Genomic DNA, 20,377 nt, shown 5'->3' with positions numbered 1-20,377 from the left:
GAAGAAAAATAAGGAAGTTCGTTAGCCGCATGGCAGTTTTATGTTTTATTCAAGTACTAGACTTCCTCCATGTATTGACGATGAACACAATTTCTGATATTTCAGCTTCTTGGTGATAAGGGGGATATGTCAACTCTGATGCAAAACAAGGTATAATGCTAGCCCCAAAACCGTTGCCCTGCTTACCGTGAACTCTGTACTAAAGCATGGCCTGTGTGGGCGTTATATATGCAGCTATTTCCTCATGTACTCATACCCTAACAACAGCATCAAGAGCTTAAAAGTATCATTGGGAAATTGCTGTTATCGTGTGCCGACGATTGTGAAAAAGGGACCGGTTTTTCATGTTTACTTTAGTAATATGATATTTGATAGGCATGGTGAACTTCAAAGCATGCCCTAAAGCAACAAAATGACTGTTATATGATGATTTATTGCATATAGGTTTAATGAAATAACTGAAGAGGAGTACATTCTACAGTTCTATAATTGGCATTTTGATACTGGCCTTAATAAGAATAGAATACCTGGCAACATTTGTTTATTGAATGTTCCCTTTTTTGTGCTGTCTTCTGTGTTTATAAACAAACTAACGGCCATTTTGAACATAACCATGCTAACAATTTCTTTATGTTTAGATGTCATCACAACCGAGCGTGAGAACTGTTTTTTTTTCACATTTGGTTGTCATCGAAGCAAAGAGCAAAAAGACATTTCTCCTATTTGGCAATCACAACAATTCAGTTATGGAAACAATTTTCGTTGTTATCATCATAAGAAAAACATATTATTTCATGTTTGGTTGTGAGACCTGACTGTCTCTGTTTGTATATTTATTATTATAACACCTAATGAAATAAAACAATTGTTTTCATAATTATTTTATTGCCATGGAAATAATTATTACCATGTTTTGTTCTCACCATTAACTGTACACATCATTTCTCTGTTTGTTACGTTTTGTTGCCATCGAACCATTTTGAACTGTTTTCTTTACGTTTGGTGCGTTTTTGGTTGTCACCAGGGTTTTCCCGGAGTGCGGTCTCCCCCGACCGTTGTCCCCAAACCGGTGCCCGCTCCCGACGAGGGCGTCCTCGCTAGCCAGATCACGCGCCCTCCCAGTCTGCCGGTTCGTCCATTTCATTTATTTTTCGTACCTCTTTCGTTTTACCACCGCTATCTCTCACTCTTCCCATTCACACTGTTTTTCCATCCTTTGTGTTGGTCAGTGTTCGAGCCAGCCTGGATTTTTTTCCCTGTCATCTCAATTTTGTTTGATGTAACATCATGTTGAGCGCTGTAGGCACGAAATGTCACTACGGAGGCACGACGATCCTAGGGGGTCCGGAGGCGTGCTCCCCCAGGAAAACGTTGAAATCTTGACCCTGGGAAACACTATTTTTGCATTTTGGGGGGCCTAACCTTAGTTTAATGACATCTCTTTTCAAATCTGAAGATGTAGATTTTTAAATCCATTCAGAGATGACAGATTAGCAAATTTTTGACTGTCGTGAGCAGCAAAATTTCATCTAGTAACGGAAAGATGGGTGCTGGCTAGAACACTGATCCTTTGTTTAAATTAATCAGAAACACACTTCTCTGAAGAAAATGGCACATTTTGCTTCATATTTTCTATATTACATGTTTCTTCTGTTTTTATGTTTTGGAAATTTTCTTCGTACCAGGTAAAACAGTAATCTGTCACGTTTATTGCACTCTTTGGAAAGGGAATGAGTTTAATGCTTGAATCCCCACAAAGCTGATGGTGTTTGTGTGTTCACACTGCACAAACAAAGTATAATTTTCTGCATTTTAGACCACGTAAAATGCCATTAATACTCGTATTTAAATGATAGATATCACAGTGTTCGAAATACCCGTCTGCAGTCTGCAATTTGCAGATAGACTTTCAAGATTGCAGAAGAAAAAATCTTACAATCTGCAATTTTGCAGAAGGAAAAAATATAGGCTCCGGATTCAATAGATTTCAATATTAGCAAAGTAGCGGCGCTGTGAATAGATTGAAAACCTGCGCCGCACGAACCTGCCGCCGGCGTTTTCCAGCAGACTGTAATGGTCCCATATAAGGGAATTTGGGGTCAAAGTTGAACGATTTCGACAAGGCGACGAAAGGCGACGATAACCAAATATGGGCCCTCGGCATTTTCCGATGTTAGATTTCGTCACCCGGGAGGACCCGACAACTGCCTCGGCAATTTTCGGCAGTTTCCGCCGAGCATTTCCCAGCAGGCAACACGGCAAAGGAAACATGGCTTCTCCGAAGAAGCACACTCGCCTCGGCGATAATTTGCCGAAGTTTCGATGTTTTTCCTTGGTATTTTGCATGATTCAAGGAAAGAAAACAAGTTGATCACATGAACAAAAGAGAAATACAGCATTGGGAACCTAATGGTCCGTTTTGTTGGGCGGTAATTTCTCATTTGGAGTGAAAATTTACGTGCGTCACAATTTGTGACCATGTGGTGTAAAATATCAGTGATTTTCGGCTCGATCCGAACCAAACACGGCCCGTAAACTTGTGCTTTGTGATTTCTAGATGACTATCGGTACCGAAAAAACGGGATAATATTGTTGCAAAATGAGAGAGACGGAGACTAAGGTAAACTTCGTTTATTTGAAGGCTGGATTTTGATTTTCCTGGCAGGCTTCCTTGCATGTAGTGACCATCAGTAACAACAAGTATGGATTTTTGTTCCGGCCCAAAAAAACGGTCCACCGACGTTTCGGTTTTTTTGGACCGGACCGATAAAATTTTTACGGTCCAAACATATTTAAAATAGTGATATTTTGTAAGAATTTCAGTTATGCTACAGATTTACAAAGCTATATATATATATGATGCAAAAATAGGCATTATTGGTTTCAGAAGGTTGTAATATGGGGGCTTGTGTATTTGCAGAAAGTATTTCCAAATTGCAGGACGAAATTTTGACTCTTCTGCAATATTGCAGAGCACTGAAAAAAAGTATTTCGACCACTGTATCAAGTAAATACATAGCTTTGGGTGCCTGTAGCAAATATTAATTTTTAACTTCACTGAAAAATCTAGTTGCTTCACGTGTATATTTTGTAGCCACTTTCTATTGTGACATCAGAATTAGAAGTTGACTCTCAGATAACAGCCCAAGTTTTGGTGTGGAAGGATATGTTCTTTGTTTGTGGTGATTGGCTCCCCTGGGGTTAAGAACGCCACAGACACATGGTGCAGAGGGAAGTAAAATGTCCTGGGGGCTGGCTATTCAATTCTACATCCACCTGATTCACACGCGGATAATTCCACGCAACCCAGCTGTCACGTTCACAGACCAGCCCGCGAAAAGTAGTCCACACGCGTTCATTATACTAGAGCCCGATTGCCACAGCTTATTTTCTTCCTGTTGTTTTATCTGATTTATGACACATCTGTTACAAAAGTGATGTTTTTTATGTCAGTTGAATTTATAATTTTGCAACTAATTGAAACAAATGATGTGAAAATATCAGGGGGAAAGGATATGTAGGTCAAATTTTGTTGTAGAAGTAGCAGGATAGTGGTAATTTTGTGAGAGAAAGGGGAATTTTAGGTTATTTTCTGCATCAGTAGTGCAGCACTGCCTTATAGTCATGGGGCCCATGTCACATGCAAGCACACATGAGATGCTGGTCACATGATTTGAAATTTTCAGCCCATTTTGTTGAGTTTGCCTCACAAATTGGACGAAAAAATGTTTAATTTCAATGTTAGCTGTGGTAAATGTTTCCGTGTATGGCTGGACTAAAGTTTAGTTGGTTCTAATCCTGGCCTGTGCACCCCATACTCGTGTGTCAATGGCCCTCCCCCAGTCTGCCACTGCTGATAGCATGCATACATGTCTGCCAGTGAAGGACACATTATTTGCCCAAAATTCTAACTCCTTCTAAACCGGATAATTCTCCCCCAAATTGTTGTCATCGTGTCCAGGAAATACCAAGGATCTTAAACTTGGTCTCCTTTGTCGTCATTTCATCACCGTTTTTCATCTGGGAGCGAAAATTGTCGGCAGCCAGAGTGGAATTGATAGGCAGCCGTTTGCCCTTCTGTTCTACAAAGGCCATACCCGGGACTACTTTTCATGCAAATGAGGAGACTTATAAATAAACCATTATGCTTTCAGCCTAATGGCAGGGAACAATGGTGTGCATGATAACAGGGCACTTTCAGTAGTTGTTGTTGATCCCTGAAACCTGAAAATTGACAAATTTTGTCAGAAAAAGATGTAAACATGAGGAGGGTTCCATGTCATTGGTGGATGGTTAAAAGGGAAAAGGGGCTGAGCCAGTTGTTGGCAGGCCAAGGGAACGTTCGCCCCTCCCAGCAGATGTGGGAAAGAAAACCCAAACGCATTGTGTCAGCCCGGTAAATGAGGGCAGGCAGTATGCAAATTGGGGCCCCATGTGTATACAGTGTTCACATGGAGTTTCTGGGCTTTCTTTCCACCAGATTCTTATCTTTGTAAAACATAGTAGTTTCTCAATTCAACAGTTAAAAAACAGGACTTTTTGAAGGTGTAGGAGAAATCTTTCAGACTGAATTTTTCATGCAAGGTTGACTGGGTTTTTTTTTTAGACTTGAAACCCTCTTTTTGTCTAGGAGGCCAACTAGCACAACCTGTCCTTTATCCAGAACCGTGTCAGATAGGGATATCTGTCCTGAAATCATACACATTGTGTCCTGTTCTTATGCCATTTTTTGCCAGGTTCGATTGCTGTGCGAACGTGTAGGTTTGGAAGAAAGCAGTCAACATGGGGGGCTAGAAAGGGGGCTTTTTTTTCCTAGTCAAGTCGTGCTGGTGTGTTTTATTGTTGGCATGACAGTGCCCAGCCACACTGGTGTGTGCCACCTGAGGCACGCCTGACATGCATCCGTTTTCTTTTTAATTTTGCCGCACTTGGCTTGCCGGCTCCTGCTCAGTGGTGCTTGAATATATTATCCTCTGGACCCCGCTCTTGAATTAATGGTGCCGCTGGCAGGCGCAGGGCGAGATTGGTTTGTTAAATAATGTGGCGACCTCTGGACGGGCGTCCTGTGCGCTGGTCCGCGCACGCTCTACCGTCGGATTGAACCAATCCTCGGGCGGACAAAGGGAAGCAGGGACGGAGGCTCCCCGCTTCTCATCTTCGGTTTTAATTACCGCGGATGTTGTCCCATTTTCCGAGGCAAAAGTGACAAATTGGAGCTGGGAGTTCTGGGATAGAACGCAAATGCCCTTTACAACACAGAATACAGAGCGGCGATCGATACTGCCAGTTTTTTTGCATACTCGAGTCGTGATTAAACACCACACACAAATACATCACTGCTCGGATTTTCACAAACATTTTCTTTCATACATATTTATTATTCCAAAATATTTTCACGGTAAGATGCCAGCAAAAGCAGTAGTGTTTATTACCCTGGAAGAAACTGGGGGAAGGGGCTTCGTTTATTGGATCCTGTGTATTGGGTCAGAGGCGAGAGGCTCTGGTGTATTGAGTTTCGTTGCAAATGAGGTTTAATATAGAGGCTGTGACTGGGAGTAGCCAGGCTGGCGAGCTGGGCAACTTTATAGGTCCAGATAAAAGCTGCGTTCGCAGTTCTGATCTAGAATCGGCCCTCTGTTTATACGAGAATGTATTTCTTGCCGTCAGGTTTGAAAATAAAACATTTTGAGAAGTGGGAAACATTTTGGCTGTTTGTTATTTTAGTTTTAATCACAAGAATTAATCCTAACAAACATACGTAATTAATCCAGTCAAAGAAAATGTGTTCTGCAAATAAAGCTATGTTGATAATATGTTATCCTTCCAGAATCACCAAATGTATGTGAACTACACTGCAGTTGATGATATCAAATGATTGTTTTTAAATTTTTATTTTGCGTGCTGCATTTTTCTTTCCTAGTACATGTGCAGAATAACAAGTGGATGTTCTCACAAACGTTAGATATGTGTAGCATACTAGAGCTATTTTTAATTGTGTGATATTTCAGAAATTAAAATGACAACATTGTCTAAATGACTGTATGTTTTTGACTCAGTAATACAATATGGAAGTCCAGACAGCTAGAATTAGTAGAAAGTTAAAGGTTGTGACATTTGTTTATGAAACATTTGAGTCTATTTATTATACTAGCGATGACAGAATTTAGTTATTACACATTATATTTTATTTTGCTGCGTTCTATTCGACTAGAACGTAGTTGGGTTTTCTGTAGTTGTTTCATCATAATCTTTTTAAAAACAAAATGAATAAAACATCTTTTATCTCTTCAACTTCAAGATTAACAAAGGTTGTCAGAAGGCAAGAAAACTGCAATTAAAAAATGTTACCTGTCTTAGAATAATGGAAACAAAATAGAGGAAATATGTGTAAATGTTTCTGTAGTAATTTGAATAAAAAGAAAATAAGTGTAAACATATTTCTTCAGACCTTATCTTTGATCACATTCTTGTGTTGATCCTTGCATAATTGTGTTGTCAAGCTGGCTAATGTCAGTGAATCCAGGGTGATAACACTTGTCAGATTTCCTCAGCATATTCCAAAAAGCTTCTTATTTTTTGTCATACTTAGGGTTTTAAGGTTTTTTGTCGTACTTAGGGTATTTTTTTTTTAAACTGAAGATTAATCATTCAACAGACATAATGCTGCCGCAATTCTTTTGAATTTGGATGTTTCCTTTCTATCCTTTTGGCACAATATATATTGAAACAGTGCGCAAACTGGTGGCCTGGGTTCGATTCCCGAGAGCCAGGGTACTTAACCACTCACCCCTAGTTTCAAAATCCAGAAATACGGTAGTAAATTATACATTGACAGTTCAAATGTAGTTTCTTTTGTGAACCCAAGCAAATTCTGGCAAATACAATGGTAAGGAAAACCACAAATGTAGTTTGTACCACATGCATCTGCTGAGAGTCTTACACGTGGTCCAAGCAAGGTAGCTTTGAAACCTCATATCAAAAGACAGCTGACAACATTGAAGATCAGTTAATATGCATGACTCTACACATTATAATCATCCAACCAGCCTTCAGGCATAACCATCGCTATTGGCAACAGAATTTCAAACATACCATCAGCGTCGAGGGTTTAATCAACAAAGGCGAACGTTGTATGGATTTTTATTTCTGTGTGGGGCTGCTTCTCTATTCTACCCAGGTGTACTTCCTGTTTTTGTTTGATGTGGTTGCCAGGGGTGATGAAACTGCCATTGCCTCATGGGTCAAGAATGTCGAGGTCACGACCCCAATTATGGATTTGGCTTTGGAGGTTGGGGGGGTTTTACCATGGGTTTATTTATAGTATTGATTTATTCAGAAGACAGGACATGTGCTCTTAAAACCTCAGCTGCTTCCTCTGTGATTCTTTGAGAATATTCACTGTTGAATTTTTACGTCTGTTGGTTTACGTTATATGATGCAATGTTTTGTCCAAATTATGACAATCTTGATTCTTATGAAAAAAAATGCAGAAGAAAAACTGAAGATGCCTGTCTATATCAAAATGTTTGCAAGCTATCTCTGAGTAAATTTCTGAAAGGTTATATGATTTTTGTTCTACTGCATTTCATTTTAATAACCTGACAGAACTACAGTGATATGATATTACTGTTAATAAATTCTATCCCAGATCATACATCTTATGTTCCAGAAAATAAATGTTTGGTCTCCATCAGAAAAATTATGTGAAATGCTTGGTTACTCCTCCTCTTTTTGGGAGTGTGGTTATACAATGTGTATGTACATATAAGTAGCCTGATGACTTGGTAGTTCATTATTCTAATGATAACGTTTTTATTCCAGGATCTTTCTGGTGCAATTGACGACCTGCCAACTGGCAATGAGGGAACACAGAACAACTCCACCCCACAACTCAACAACCAGAACGACAAATACAATCAGCCTCCCGAAGCACAGCTCTCCCCACACCCTGGGGTGACCTCCCCACACCCTGGGGTGGCGTCTCCCCACCCCGGGGTGGCTTCCCCCCACCCCCACCCTGGTGTGGCCGGGCTGAGACCGTCACCCTCACCGGTGGGGTCCCCTGGACACCTGAGTGCACAGAGCAGGTCGCCCATGTCACCTGCCAGTGGACCAGGTATGTGATAAGAACTGAGTTTAACTTGGTTCACTTGGAAGAATTTACTAGATATACTGTAATTCACTTCTTGTTCACGGTATCAAATGTTTACGGTCTGAGAAAAATTGAGGTGTTCACTGAACTATATGCTCAAGGTGGTAGCAGTTGCAGGAAATACAAAGTCGGCAAATTATTTGTTAACAGTAATGATAAGTTTGCAGTACAGAAGTGACCACGAAAACTGCGAATATTAAAGTACATTTATTGCAAAAAATTGCGATTTAGACTACACTATTTACACAGTGCAAGGTTTGTTCTGCAATTTGCATATACAAAAGCCACCTCAACCTTCTCAACCTAATAATGCCTATATATTATCAACATCAACATTATTATCAACAAGAGAAGTGTTGTTAAACTTGCATTCCAGTTCAGGTTCAGATTCGAGTCCAACGATAAAGGTTGCTTGCATGGCACGTCTGGGCAAAACTGTGCCTCATATCCACATAGGCCGACACCATTGAATAGCCACCATTGAATCTCTTGCCTGTTTTTTCAGTGTGCAAAATTACAGGTTGCTCAATTTTTCTTTTGTAATATTGATAGTATCTCTCCATGTGGGAACATCAGTGGTTTTTACATCAAAGGTTGTACAAATGTAATTGAGTTTATGAAGGTTTATGTTTTTTCTGTGGCTTGATTTGGTTTATGAACCTCATAAATAGCTTTTATGAAATTTGCATACTTGTAAAATGATAAATAATACATGCATAAACTTCAACTGAGGTTTGTGTTTATATTTACTGATATTGACAACAGTAATGTTGGTGTAAATGTTTACCTCCTAAAAATACTGAATGGGGAAATATATGGACTGGGTACATTAGGGGTCTAAAATAAACTGCTGTTCAGTGAAGAACTGATAGGTGTCCCCACCAAACAAACTAGCTAGCAGTTTGAGGAGGAGGTTCTTGATAAAAGCTGTGAAGTGAAAACCATTGCTGTGAAAAACTGTATTGCACAGGCTTCAGAACGTACCATTCTTATTTTAACTTGAAGTTAACACAGAAGAAGAAATATCCTAAGGAAACTAAGACATATTTTCTGCAAGTTTGAAGATTCTCACAGACTAGATTCTGGTTACTTAACCTTAGCAAATATGGTTGTGGTGTATACCAACTTAAAATAGGATAGGAAACTTACAAGGACATAACATACATTCCCTGATGGGACTAATATCATGCCTAGGTAACTAGTGATTAAAGAAAAACAGATCTATCGACAATCGTTCAACTGTAGATCCTGTATTTTCATAGGTGGAAACTTGAGACTTGTGGAATGGATTGTACAAGAAAAACTTGTTGTGTCTGCCTAGCCTGTCTACATCAAAAGAAAAGGGCATTGTACCCTCTAGTATTGTAAGGAAAAATTGAGAAAAGAAACTATTTCAGTTTTCCGTTTGTAAAGAGGCTAAAATTGCCATTGACATTTGCGAAGAAAAATTAATTTTCCTTTTTTATACACTGAGCTTCAAGTACTACAGTCAAACCTGTACAAGTGACCACCTCTACAAAAGGACCTCGTGGCCACTTTTTGGTGATCCCTTAGATAATCTTTCCCATTGACACAAGCATTAAGAATCCCCTATATAGTGACCACCTGTCCACATAGACCAGATTATATATATCAGTCCCTTCAGTGGTCTTGGGAAATTTTTACTGTACCCTTGTTACAACATAAGATACAGCATTGCCTACCTTGTTCTTCCAACAGACAGCTCTCTCAGCAGTTAATGTCTACCAATTGCCATGTGCTACTTTCAAAAGAAATCCATCTTTACCCATATTGACACTCCAATGTAAGATTTAATGCCCCCGGGGTGAGTTAGAAGTGTGAAGTTATGGGATTGGGCCTTGTAAGTTGGCACATCGTTCTATGCTGCCACATCTCATTTATTACCTGGAACTGTGGATGAAACCTCTGGTTTGACTGGGATCTATCAGTCTCCCAGTCTGACCTCGGTTCACCCCAGAGGGGCGACATGTGCTGTTGGAAGGGTCACACTTGGTTCTTAGAGGGGTGCTAATTGCGGAGGCGGAGCTTGTTTAAAGCCTGGAGCCATGTGCTTGTAAAAGGGACTCCCAGAGTATTGTGGGATAAGTGGCACACGGAAGTGTCAAGACTGTTTACTTCAAGAAGGGAGAACGTCTTCTACTCTGGGTCAAGACGTGCCCCAGACCAAAGACTTGGCTCATCACTGGTATTACTGTACCAATGAAATACATTTGTAGTAGAGGGGTCGCATCCAAAATGTCTTAAAGGAGCATTATGTAACATTTTTGCACCAAAAATTGAACTACATTTTATTTTAAGAAATCTTCATTTGATTGTCATTTACTTCAACTTTTCAACATATTTGTGCTAAAATACATTTGTATTTCAAATTTCTGACATTTATGGTTGGCAGTAAAACAGCCGACAGGAGGCACACTCAGTTTGTGTCACCACCACAAAATACCAGAATGTAAACAATCTTGACTGACAGCACGTTTCTAGCTTTTAAACACACTCGTACAGTGTAATATTTTGGCACCACCACCTCCTGAAAGCCACTTTATTACCTTGGAGTAAGGTTGATTCAACTTCCTTTCTAAATTGGCTTTTTTTATATGTTACATAAGAATTCTGAATAAGTAACAGCTTTCTTGCAAGTTCATGCCCAAGGTTAATTGCAAACAGACATTGACAAGAACAATGAGTACAGAATGTATTGAGCAATGTAAAATAAAAACATATATACTAACATGAAGTTCTACATTCTACTTATCTAATTTTCTATCTCTACCTAAAACTAAAAATGTACATATACGTATATGTTACATAATGCAGCATAAAAGTTACTATCCTGTGTCATTGCAACTAACATTACATTTGGTTGTTGCTGCTCCCTGGCAGGCATAAATGGCACCACAGCTCATAAACTTCAATCTGTAGTGGCCCTTTGGTACCTTTTCTCTCTCTCCATTATTTTGATGTTCCCCAGTATTCCAACTGCAATGAAAAGCTTGTCGCAAGTGGCATAAAGGGATTAGAATTGAAATTGAGCGGTATAACATTGAACCCACCGAGTAGTAAATGTGCTCTTTAGAATGCCACAACCTGTATCATGTGTCAAACTGTTAAGTGATCAGACCGTTCAAATCTCCAAGCAGATCTCTTGGTGGCTACAAAGACAGTCTCAAATTGGCGTGGCAGTATCCATTTGCCAGGTAGTTATCATTTGCCACCGGGCTGGCATAATAAAAGATACCAGTACAAGAGAGAAAGGCTGATAAAAACGGCTAAACTTGTCAAAAATAAACCGAAGGCCAAATCTCTGCTTGGAGTGTATCAAACTCCAGATTTGGGATGTCATCATTTGGGTTAGGTTGCAAAGAAGACACAGAGGGATTAACAGTATTTATATGTAGTTATGTAACAGATGGCTCATTTCCATAACATCTGTATTTGTGTTATCATTCAAGGGGATGGCTTTATTCAGGTCAGTGTGTTAGCATTACTTACATAAAACAGACTACAGTCTGGAATATCTTTACTTAGGCCACACCAATTTAATTTCTTGGTTAACGGATTTTTCTAGAAAAAAAATGGAGCGGGCGGGCGAAAAAAAAATAAAAATAAAAATTTGAGACCACCTGCCATACAGCCATGTAGTAAGCAATCCAGTAAGTTAAGTTACAAAATGATATAAGACATTATATTAGACACTTATTGAACTGAAAGGACCATTACTACATGTATGAGCAACTTCTCTTACATCCCTTTACAACTATTTGTATTATTTTGCAAGATACACATCTTTACTGTATGAACAACAAACTGTCAGTTGACAAGACACCCATCCAACTGGTTTCACTTTTATTCATCTTTCAAAGTTCCAAAGAGTGGTTTAAATCAGGGTGCTCTGTTCAGATCCCATTGTTTTCTTAGTTCAGGGCACACAGCTTACCACTGGGCTGGGCATTCTGTTGTGTCTGGCTGATATGGAAGCTATTTAGAGCTTGAAATTTACAATATCCTAAATATATGCTTTAGACAAATTTCCAGGAATGTGTAAAAGTTATTGGAAAAAGAATTAACTACTTTTACAGATATTTTATTTCTTTCCCCAATTCCCAAATACATTTTATATTTCCCATTTACATTATACATAGCCATCATTCAAACAAATAGCCACATTGACACACTCTTCAAGTTGCCACAAATTCAATGGTCTAGGGTTTCACTATAAAGTCTTTGATGTATGGGGATTTTTATTTGTAGGGGGAACCATTTTATTAAAAAATTTAGATGTAATAATTGATGCATTATTTGCAATTGTACTCCTGTTTATAGGTATCTAATTAAGATGTAACTTTGTTAGAATGCCACATGCACATGTAGTGCTTTTCACAGAGTAATTTCTATAATTAAAAGATCCTATTTCCCCCTACTCGAAGTGGACTCTTCCGACCGTGAGGAAGTTGCTTTAGTGAATGGACTTACGTGCATGGAGGACTTTTTACTTTGCCAAATTCCCATGTTTGTGGTAGGATTTTGTACTTTTTGAGAGTAATACAGTTTGTGATGCCAGAATACATTGTTATGCCGTGTTATTTTTACATATTCCCTGGAAAAAAGATCGTTTTGAAGGTGTGTGTGCATGTGCCGCCCAGGCCGAATTTATACGTTCGGCCGATTACTCTTTTAACGCCCGTTACTAGCACATGTTTCCGACACAATACGTGTTTCTAAATGAAATATAATATATCTAAAAGGGAGATGATATGTTGTTACAGGTGACTTAGTAAATCTGCCGTACGTTGGACTGTCGTCAGTGAAGTTTTGTCCCATGAATGGTGACATGTGCAAAGGGGGTGGGGGGCGAGTTCTATATCAAAAGAATTTTTTTTGACGAACTTTTGAAGAGGCAACCTGGCTTTCCGAACAAATTGCACTCAGAAAAATGTTTCTGCCTTGAAGCAATGTATTTTTAACGCTGTTAACTATGCCCAAATTTTGAAAAATTACAACGTACGGGGTGGATTTTGGGGCCCCAATTCGGGACCCGAGAGTATGGATTTTTGTTCTGTTTTTATTTTTATTTCATTTTGGCAAAAAAACGAAGCGGCGAATCCGTTAACCAAGGAAATAAATTGGTGTGGCCTTAGAAGGACTTTTCCCCACACAACTTTTATTGTGCTGTGACCAAAAAAAGAAAACTTTTAAACAAAGCAATGCTTTTCCTGCTCCAGCCTTTTGTCTGTGAACATTATATATTATAATTCATATGCATCCGAGGGTAATCATGTTTTTGGCCAGGAGTATTAGAAAGAAACCATTCCTGGTTTCCCTGTCATTCTCTCAATTTTCTACAGGGTTTTGCAATAGTGAGAAAAGTAGTTGCTAGAGTGGGCCATGTGAGAGGGGGTGTCTCTGCCAGTTTACACATTATTTACACATGAAAAGCTCTTTGTGAAGCCCTTGACCCTGCCCTCAGGCAAACAAAAGGGCCACTTGGTCTGACAAGGTTACAGGTGTTAGTGTGTGGGGACAAAGGGCCTGAGTGTGCAGGGCTCAAAATTCACTTTTGGCAATATATACCTGGTGCACCCAATCTACAAAATTAGGTGCACTAAATTTTTTTGGGTGCACCATATGAAGTAAAACCTATAATTACAATTATCTTACTGCTCATCTGCTGAGCTTAAATCTGAAATGGGAGCTAACTTCAAAGTCTTAAGTATTACAACAAAGTTTTTATTATTTTTCTGACACTTAGATGCCTGGAATATCCTGTATACTATTACACATTTGATATGTACAAAAATACCTGCAAAAGTATTTGGGTGCACTAGTGCACCCACAGAAAAAAATTGGGTGCACAGCTCCAAATATGGGCGCACTAAGGTGCACATGCACCCAGTATTTCGAGCCCTGCTAAGAGTAAGACCCTATTTACACAATGGGAAAAAAACTGACGTTTAGAAAACTGCACGTGTTGAATTTTTCTTCTGTGTAAATCGGCCTGCTTTGTCGTACATCAATAAGTTTTCCTACGCTCTGCAGTTTCTGAATGATTTCCAAAATATTGTCTAACCACAAACTTGCTAAATTTATTTTGCTTAACTGTGTCGTAGCAAATGATTTTGTATTCAGGGCAGTGAGTTTTCTACATTGCACTACAATGCAAAACCTACCCAATTGTGAGTTGTTTGTAAGAGGTATGTAAGCCCTGTGTAAGGAAACAATTCAATATATTAGAACCATTCAAATCTGAGAATTAAAAAAAATGACTTTGGTCAAAATCAGATCCATTGATTAAACCCTAATTTTCTTTACACCAAAAAAAAGCTATTAGGCAACATAGACGAGCTCACAATGTTAAATATTCCCTATTCCAACAGTGTAGTTTCCAGCTACGTTTTCCTACCAGAAGATGAATGAAAGTAATAGACTTTTATAACCCGTGTATTTCCTCCCTATAGTAAGTGATAAGCTCATATTAAGTGCGTGCTATGCAGAGAATCAATACTGTAGAACTGTGAATCACTGCCAAACTATTAATAAATTCTCCTAGTTGCCATCCGATAGGCGTATATTTTGGTTAATCCTTCATAATCTTTAAAGCTGTATTGATGAAATATTACATAATGCTAGAATAGCCCAAGGCGGGAGTTCAGGTAATATTTGGTGCCCTGAAATAGTGAGCTTTACAGTATAACCTTCATGTTTGAATCATGAGGCAGCGAACGTGCTCGAATCAGATACATAAATCACGCCTTCAGCTGTGATGTTATTACCTTTGCCAAGGGCATTCTGTTTTTACCAGCGTATTTGTTGGTTGGTTTTAAAATTGATTTTATTTTTCGTCCTTCTTTTTATGCGGGGTCAGTTTTATCTGAAAATCGTTCTGAAATTTTTCAAAAAAATCTTTATCCAATGGATGATTTAGAAAATTTCTAAATGATTTTTTGCTATTGCAAAGTATTAGCAAGCCTCCTACGAACAGAGACTTTCTTATCAATCAAGTCACAATGATAACAAGTATGGGTAGAGATTTTATAACATTATGCTGCGTTGCTTACATGAAACCAGTGCTTAATGATTCTATGTGCTTAATGCCAGCAATGTTGTTGCATTTGCATCAGAATTTCACACTTTTGGCGTTTAAAACAGTGCCGAAATAAGCTCTAAAATGAGTCCTTTTTTTCTGTGTGGTACCCTAAAAGTCAGTAATGTTTAAAGGCATCCAGTGCGATTTCAGGGCAGCAGAACCGGAATGTTCTACTGGTAAAAAAGGCAATCTTTGTGATATTGATACATACTGCTTCACATTAGCACATTTAAATCAGCATTTCATACTTAGGGCATTTAAAAAAGCCCTAAGATGAGTCCTTTATTTTCTGGGTGGTACCCTAGAATCAGCCCAGGGCCCAGTAACCATTTTCAGAATGTCAGAATGTTGGGACATTTTTGCTCCATGAGGGTCAATATGCATTAGGATAGTGTGGTATCAGCTCAGTATGTAGATAAATGACTAGAATATTGACTTTGAAAAGTCGGGGTTTCCAAGCCCTAAAAACTGCACTGGATGCCTTTAAAGGAGTCCTAGAAACACGTAACGGCTTTCAGAAGGCCTCCGTCGGGCCCAGCTGCTGATAAATGATGATTACAGTCCCAACCTCTACCCAGTTTCTGTGTTATCTTAGTTACAGCCCTTCTATCTCCCGCCAGCCGCGTTATGCAAATGTCCGCAGCAAATTATACAAGAGCCCCTGGGGTTAACGCTGTTTCTAAAGCTTGCCACACCATATTATAAAACACTGTATGAAAAGTAACCAAGGGCCTAGATGAAAGAACAAGAAAACTTGTGTCTGATTTTTAAAAAAACAAGGATAGTTTAAAGAGGTTAGGACATAACACATTAGCAGTAAATATGAAGAACATTTTGATGATCTCTTACTTGTGTTGCTAAGCAAACAAGGTTGCCATAAGTGACGCAAAATGTTAAGATGAATCTATGGTTAGAATAATGCAGTGACACACAACAATGAAGTTACGATGATTGTGATGAATTAACTGTTACATGTAATAAACTCCGGTTTAGAATCCCGCGCAGGCAAGGCAGATTACTATGCCTGCGTGTTATGCAATTTTCATGGTATCTTTACACAACTGTGTATAAAAGCAATTTGTAAGTCGGTGGAGGACCATTAAATGCTTGTTATAGGTCACTGATGTGCTGTACAGGATGAGTGTGTTGAGTGTGTTATGGTTGTTATGAGTGATTCGCCTCTGGCATTCAGAAAGGGCGCAGGTTTAGGAATAGTGTGTTCAGCACTGATTATTATGAAGGGCTGGTTGTCTCCCTTGACCTTGTGTTTGGCTGTTCCAGTTCCACTATTTGACTCTTTGACAAGGGAAAGACAAGCAAATGTAACTAACCCATTGGGACCCCTTAGTCTTGAATACTTGTATCTGATATATTAGCATAACTATTAACACCATAAACAAACAGAATAGAACATGTCAGATGAATTTTAATTGTAATGCAAAAAAACCATTTACCTTTGGTACTGTGTACTTAAGCTTGTTTTATGCATTTTATTTGTTAAAGACCAAGGAAACTGTTCATTAACTTGATGTGAATATTTTTAACTGACAATTCTGTTGTTTGTTTTTTCATCATCCAGGAACGTCACAAATGCCACCACCAACCAGCCAATCAGACAGCATGTCACATAACCAAATGAACCAGTCACCAATGGGGCCTCAGGAACGAGGTACGTGATTGGTCGTTCATTAGGCACTAAATAATTAGACTTGCTCGTTGTTTACATGATTCTCAGAAGACCACCTTTACCTCTCTTTCCTGTTCATTCCATAAAGCTCTTATGTTGACACTATACAATAAGATATTGTCTAGGGGAAACAAGGCAGGTTTGAGACCATCCCTGATTAAAGCAGAATCGAAGGGAGCCTTCATTATGCATGCAGCCACTCTGCCAAGCCTGCCCTTTCCTCTGCTGACTCTCCATATGCTTTTATTAGGCAAGCCCGGGCGGCCCTGGGGAAATCACCAGTTCTCTGTAATGCATCATTCAGGGAGAATTTCCCCAGAACGAGATTCGGTTGGCTGACGGCTTCATTGCGTTTCCCCGGCGCAGAGATAAAAGTGCCCATTACCGCTGGCGGGGGACTCCGTCGGTGCCAAAATATAGAGAATTATCAGCGCGGAAGAGCCCTGTCGGATGGAGATTGGATCAGATGGGCCGGCATTTATTGGGGTTGGGAGGGACAACACTTGGTCAATCGTTCCTCGTATATGGCCCGGGTTGCAGGGCGACGCCGAAGGAGAGAAGGGACGTGACATACTGACAGAAAATCCAATATCGTCAATAACGGCAAGGCCGGCGTGATAAGAGAGGTCGGCCCGCGTGTCGCATCTCAATAACCTCCCGCGCAATTCGTTATTCCAATCTCACTGCCTGAACCCTCGCTGGCAAATGAAAGCTGGACCTGGCAAATTGGTCGCCGAATCAAAGCCCTTCTCCTTACGAGGTAGTTATTTCGACCTCTCCATTACAGCCGGGGGTTAAAATCAACATAACGTACACTACATACAGCTTCATTGTTTATCCTGTGTCTCAATTTATGCATTCAAGCATCCTGTTAAAGACTATTTGCAGTAGATGCACTGTGTGCTTATTTCCGGTAATGTTAGCACATTTGCATCAGAATTTCATACTTAGGGGATTTAAAACAGTGCAGAAACAAGCCACAAGATGAGTCCTTTACTTTCTGGGTGGGACCCTAAAAAATCAGTCACCGTTTTCTGTCACACTATTTGTCACTTTTGCTCTGTAGATGTCGATATACATTGGCATAGTGTTGTTTCAACTGAGTATTACTATGTAGATAAGTGACTAGAATACTGTCTTTGAAAAATCTGGTTTCCAAGCCTAAAAACTGCACTGGTACCTTAAATCATGATCAAATTCAGTGTGTAGGTTAAATTTGACATTCATGGACTACGGTCAACCTGCAAGACCGGGTTTTTGATTCAATAAAACAAGCAGTGCCGCAGAAGTGCACAGTAATCCCTTTTCCCAAAGTTTGACATCCGTGAATGTGGGCAGCCATTTTGATATACATATCACCGTGGCAACAAGGCGGCGTGCATCAGTCTCACCATATCAAAGTGGCATGCGGGGAACATAATTACCGACGTGACCCAATTTCGCGTAAGAATGTCATTCATTTTCACCCCTGCGTTTTAGAATCCCTTCTGAGGCTGTGTATTACGCCCGGAGCCATTTACGGCGTGTACCTACGACGGTACGGCCCCGTAAATTGGCAACACGTTACCGAGGTGAAATAAAGCAATAATGCACTGTGGCAGCTATTAATTTCCACTTCAATACAAGGACCGCGGGGTTAGGGCGAGTGTGGGGAAATGTATAAAGACGTAGGGACGGACTTGTCGTGAAATATGGCCGGGTCCGCTCCTGTATTGGAAAGTAATCTTGGGCTGTGGAGAGGCCATATTTTACGGCAGGTTATAAATCGTGGTTTGACAGGAGGGCTGCTATATGGGGTCGAGTGTCCCCCTGAGGTTACTAGTGCCAACGTGTCAGGACTCCGGTCAGAGATGTGAAATAAGAGCATTGTTAGGAGCATGGAAGGCCCGGGTGTACCTTCAGTTTGAAGCATTAGAACAACTGTGTCTGTACACTGTACCATAGTAATGTGGCATTGCAACAGTACTGTTGAAATTATGATGAACTAACTTACCAAGACAATAAAATGCTAGATAATTAGGAAGAAATTTGATAATTATTTTGATGTTTTAGACCAGTTAAGACACAGTTTTAGAGGTCCACAATGCTTCAAGTTGTAAGATGAAACATTGTAATAGTTTTCTTGTTTTAGTTAAAATATTATATCATTGCCACTATGGTGCCATTCAGTTGAGTAATACTTGATGTTTATGCTTGTCATCTCTGTTACAGGGGGGTACCACCAGCAGATGCCCCCTCCTGGAATGCAAGGGGGGCACCAGATGGGTTCTCCCATGTCACCCTATGGCCCCCAACAGGGGAAGGCACAGATGTCACCCATGTCTCCCAGGCCATCCGGACAGATGCATCCTGGGATGGGCGGAGGGGGTCACCAGATGCCCCCCTACCAGCAGGGGGGTCCCCCCAGCCAGGGTTACGGGCAGTACCCCCAGTCAAGTGAGTAACACAAGGCATACATGTATGATTTATTGATGTATGATATGTCCTGCAGCGCATTTTGTTGCTAAGCGACACCATACGTTTTGTGTATCAGACCTTGAAGTAGGGTCATAAAAGGCAGTGTCTAGGAACCTACGTGATGTGTTAGTATTCGCCACATCACTGCTGTAGTGTTTCATTGTTTTCTGACAGGCTTTTCTGTCAATTATCAGGCAAATTGTTTTGAATGTTGTTACTGATGCATGTTTGAATGTCACTGAACAGCACATTGGCAGAATGTACTGCACCTGTGTGATTTTTCGTGGTTTCTATTCAACATTGCATCAGACTTTTGGCTATTGCAAAAAATATTTTTCTTTCTGATGCATTTGAAAACTGTGGACATGTTTTCGTTAAGTACATGAATACAATGTTAAGACATTCTGCTGAAGTGCTATGCACAATACATTATGGGTTTTGCACAGATGCAGTACATTCTGTCTACGTGCATTACTGAAGAAGTAGAGACATCTGACAGTTCCGGTTTCTGTAATGATTATTTTTCTTCTTCATCACAGGTAACTATTCCAGGTCGCAGGGCATGCAGGGGTATGGAAACATGCCCAACAGCTCAGGCTACAACCCCGGAATGGGCATGCAGACTCCCCACATGCAGGGGAGCAGTAGCGGCGGGAGCGGCATGCACGGTCCCGGGCCCCAGTACAACATGGGGATGAACCGAGTGCCGCCGTCGAGCGGTGGGAACTTCGCCGGGGGAGGGTACGGGATGCCGCCGCAGGGCGCGAGCAGTATCCCCAACACCGGGTCCAGCCAGGCTCCGCCAGTCAACTCCTTCGGCCAGCACAGCCCTGGGATAAACTCCAGCCCGGCGTACAAGGGCCAGGCCACGGCCACCAGCATGAGCGCCGCCCAGATAGCCGCCCAGGCCGCCGTCATGGCCGCAGCCAACACCGCCGGACGGGCGTCCACCCACTCCAGCTTCCCCAGCAGCAGCAGA

General features: G+C 40.4%; 1 protein-coding gene across 1 annotated transcript in view; it reads left to right on the top strand.

Annotated features, from left to right (window-relative positions):
- LOC109464545 (AT-rich interactive domain-containing protein 1B-like) overlaps positions 1-20,377 on the top strand; it is a 52,869-nt gene that overhangs the window by 17,529 nt on the left and 14,963 nt on the right. Inside the window, 6 exon segments of the mRNA XM_019761548.1 lie at positions 106-150; positions 1,025-1,129; positions 7,822-8,116; positions 16,834-16,923; positions 19,153-19,377; positions 19,938-20,372. Of these exon segments, the coding sequence (XP_019617107.1) occupies positions 106-150; positions 1,025-1,129; positions 7,822-8,116; positions 16,834-16,923; positions 19,153-19,377; positions 19,938-20,372 (1,195 nt within the window).

This window comes from Branchiostoma belcheri, unplaced genomic scaffold (assembly GCF_001625305.1).
Source record: "Branchiostoma belcheri isolate BF01 breed outbred unplaced genomic scaffold, Haploidv18h27 scaffold14, whole genome shotgun sequence".
Lineage (NCBI taxonomy): Eukaryota > Metazoa > Chordata > Leptocardii > Amphioxiformes > Branchiostomatidae > Branchiostoma > Branchiostoma belcheri.
The sequence above is the reverse complement of the archived record's forward strand: the minus strand, read 5'-3'. Positions and strand labels throughout refer to the sequence as shown.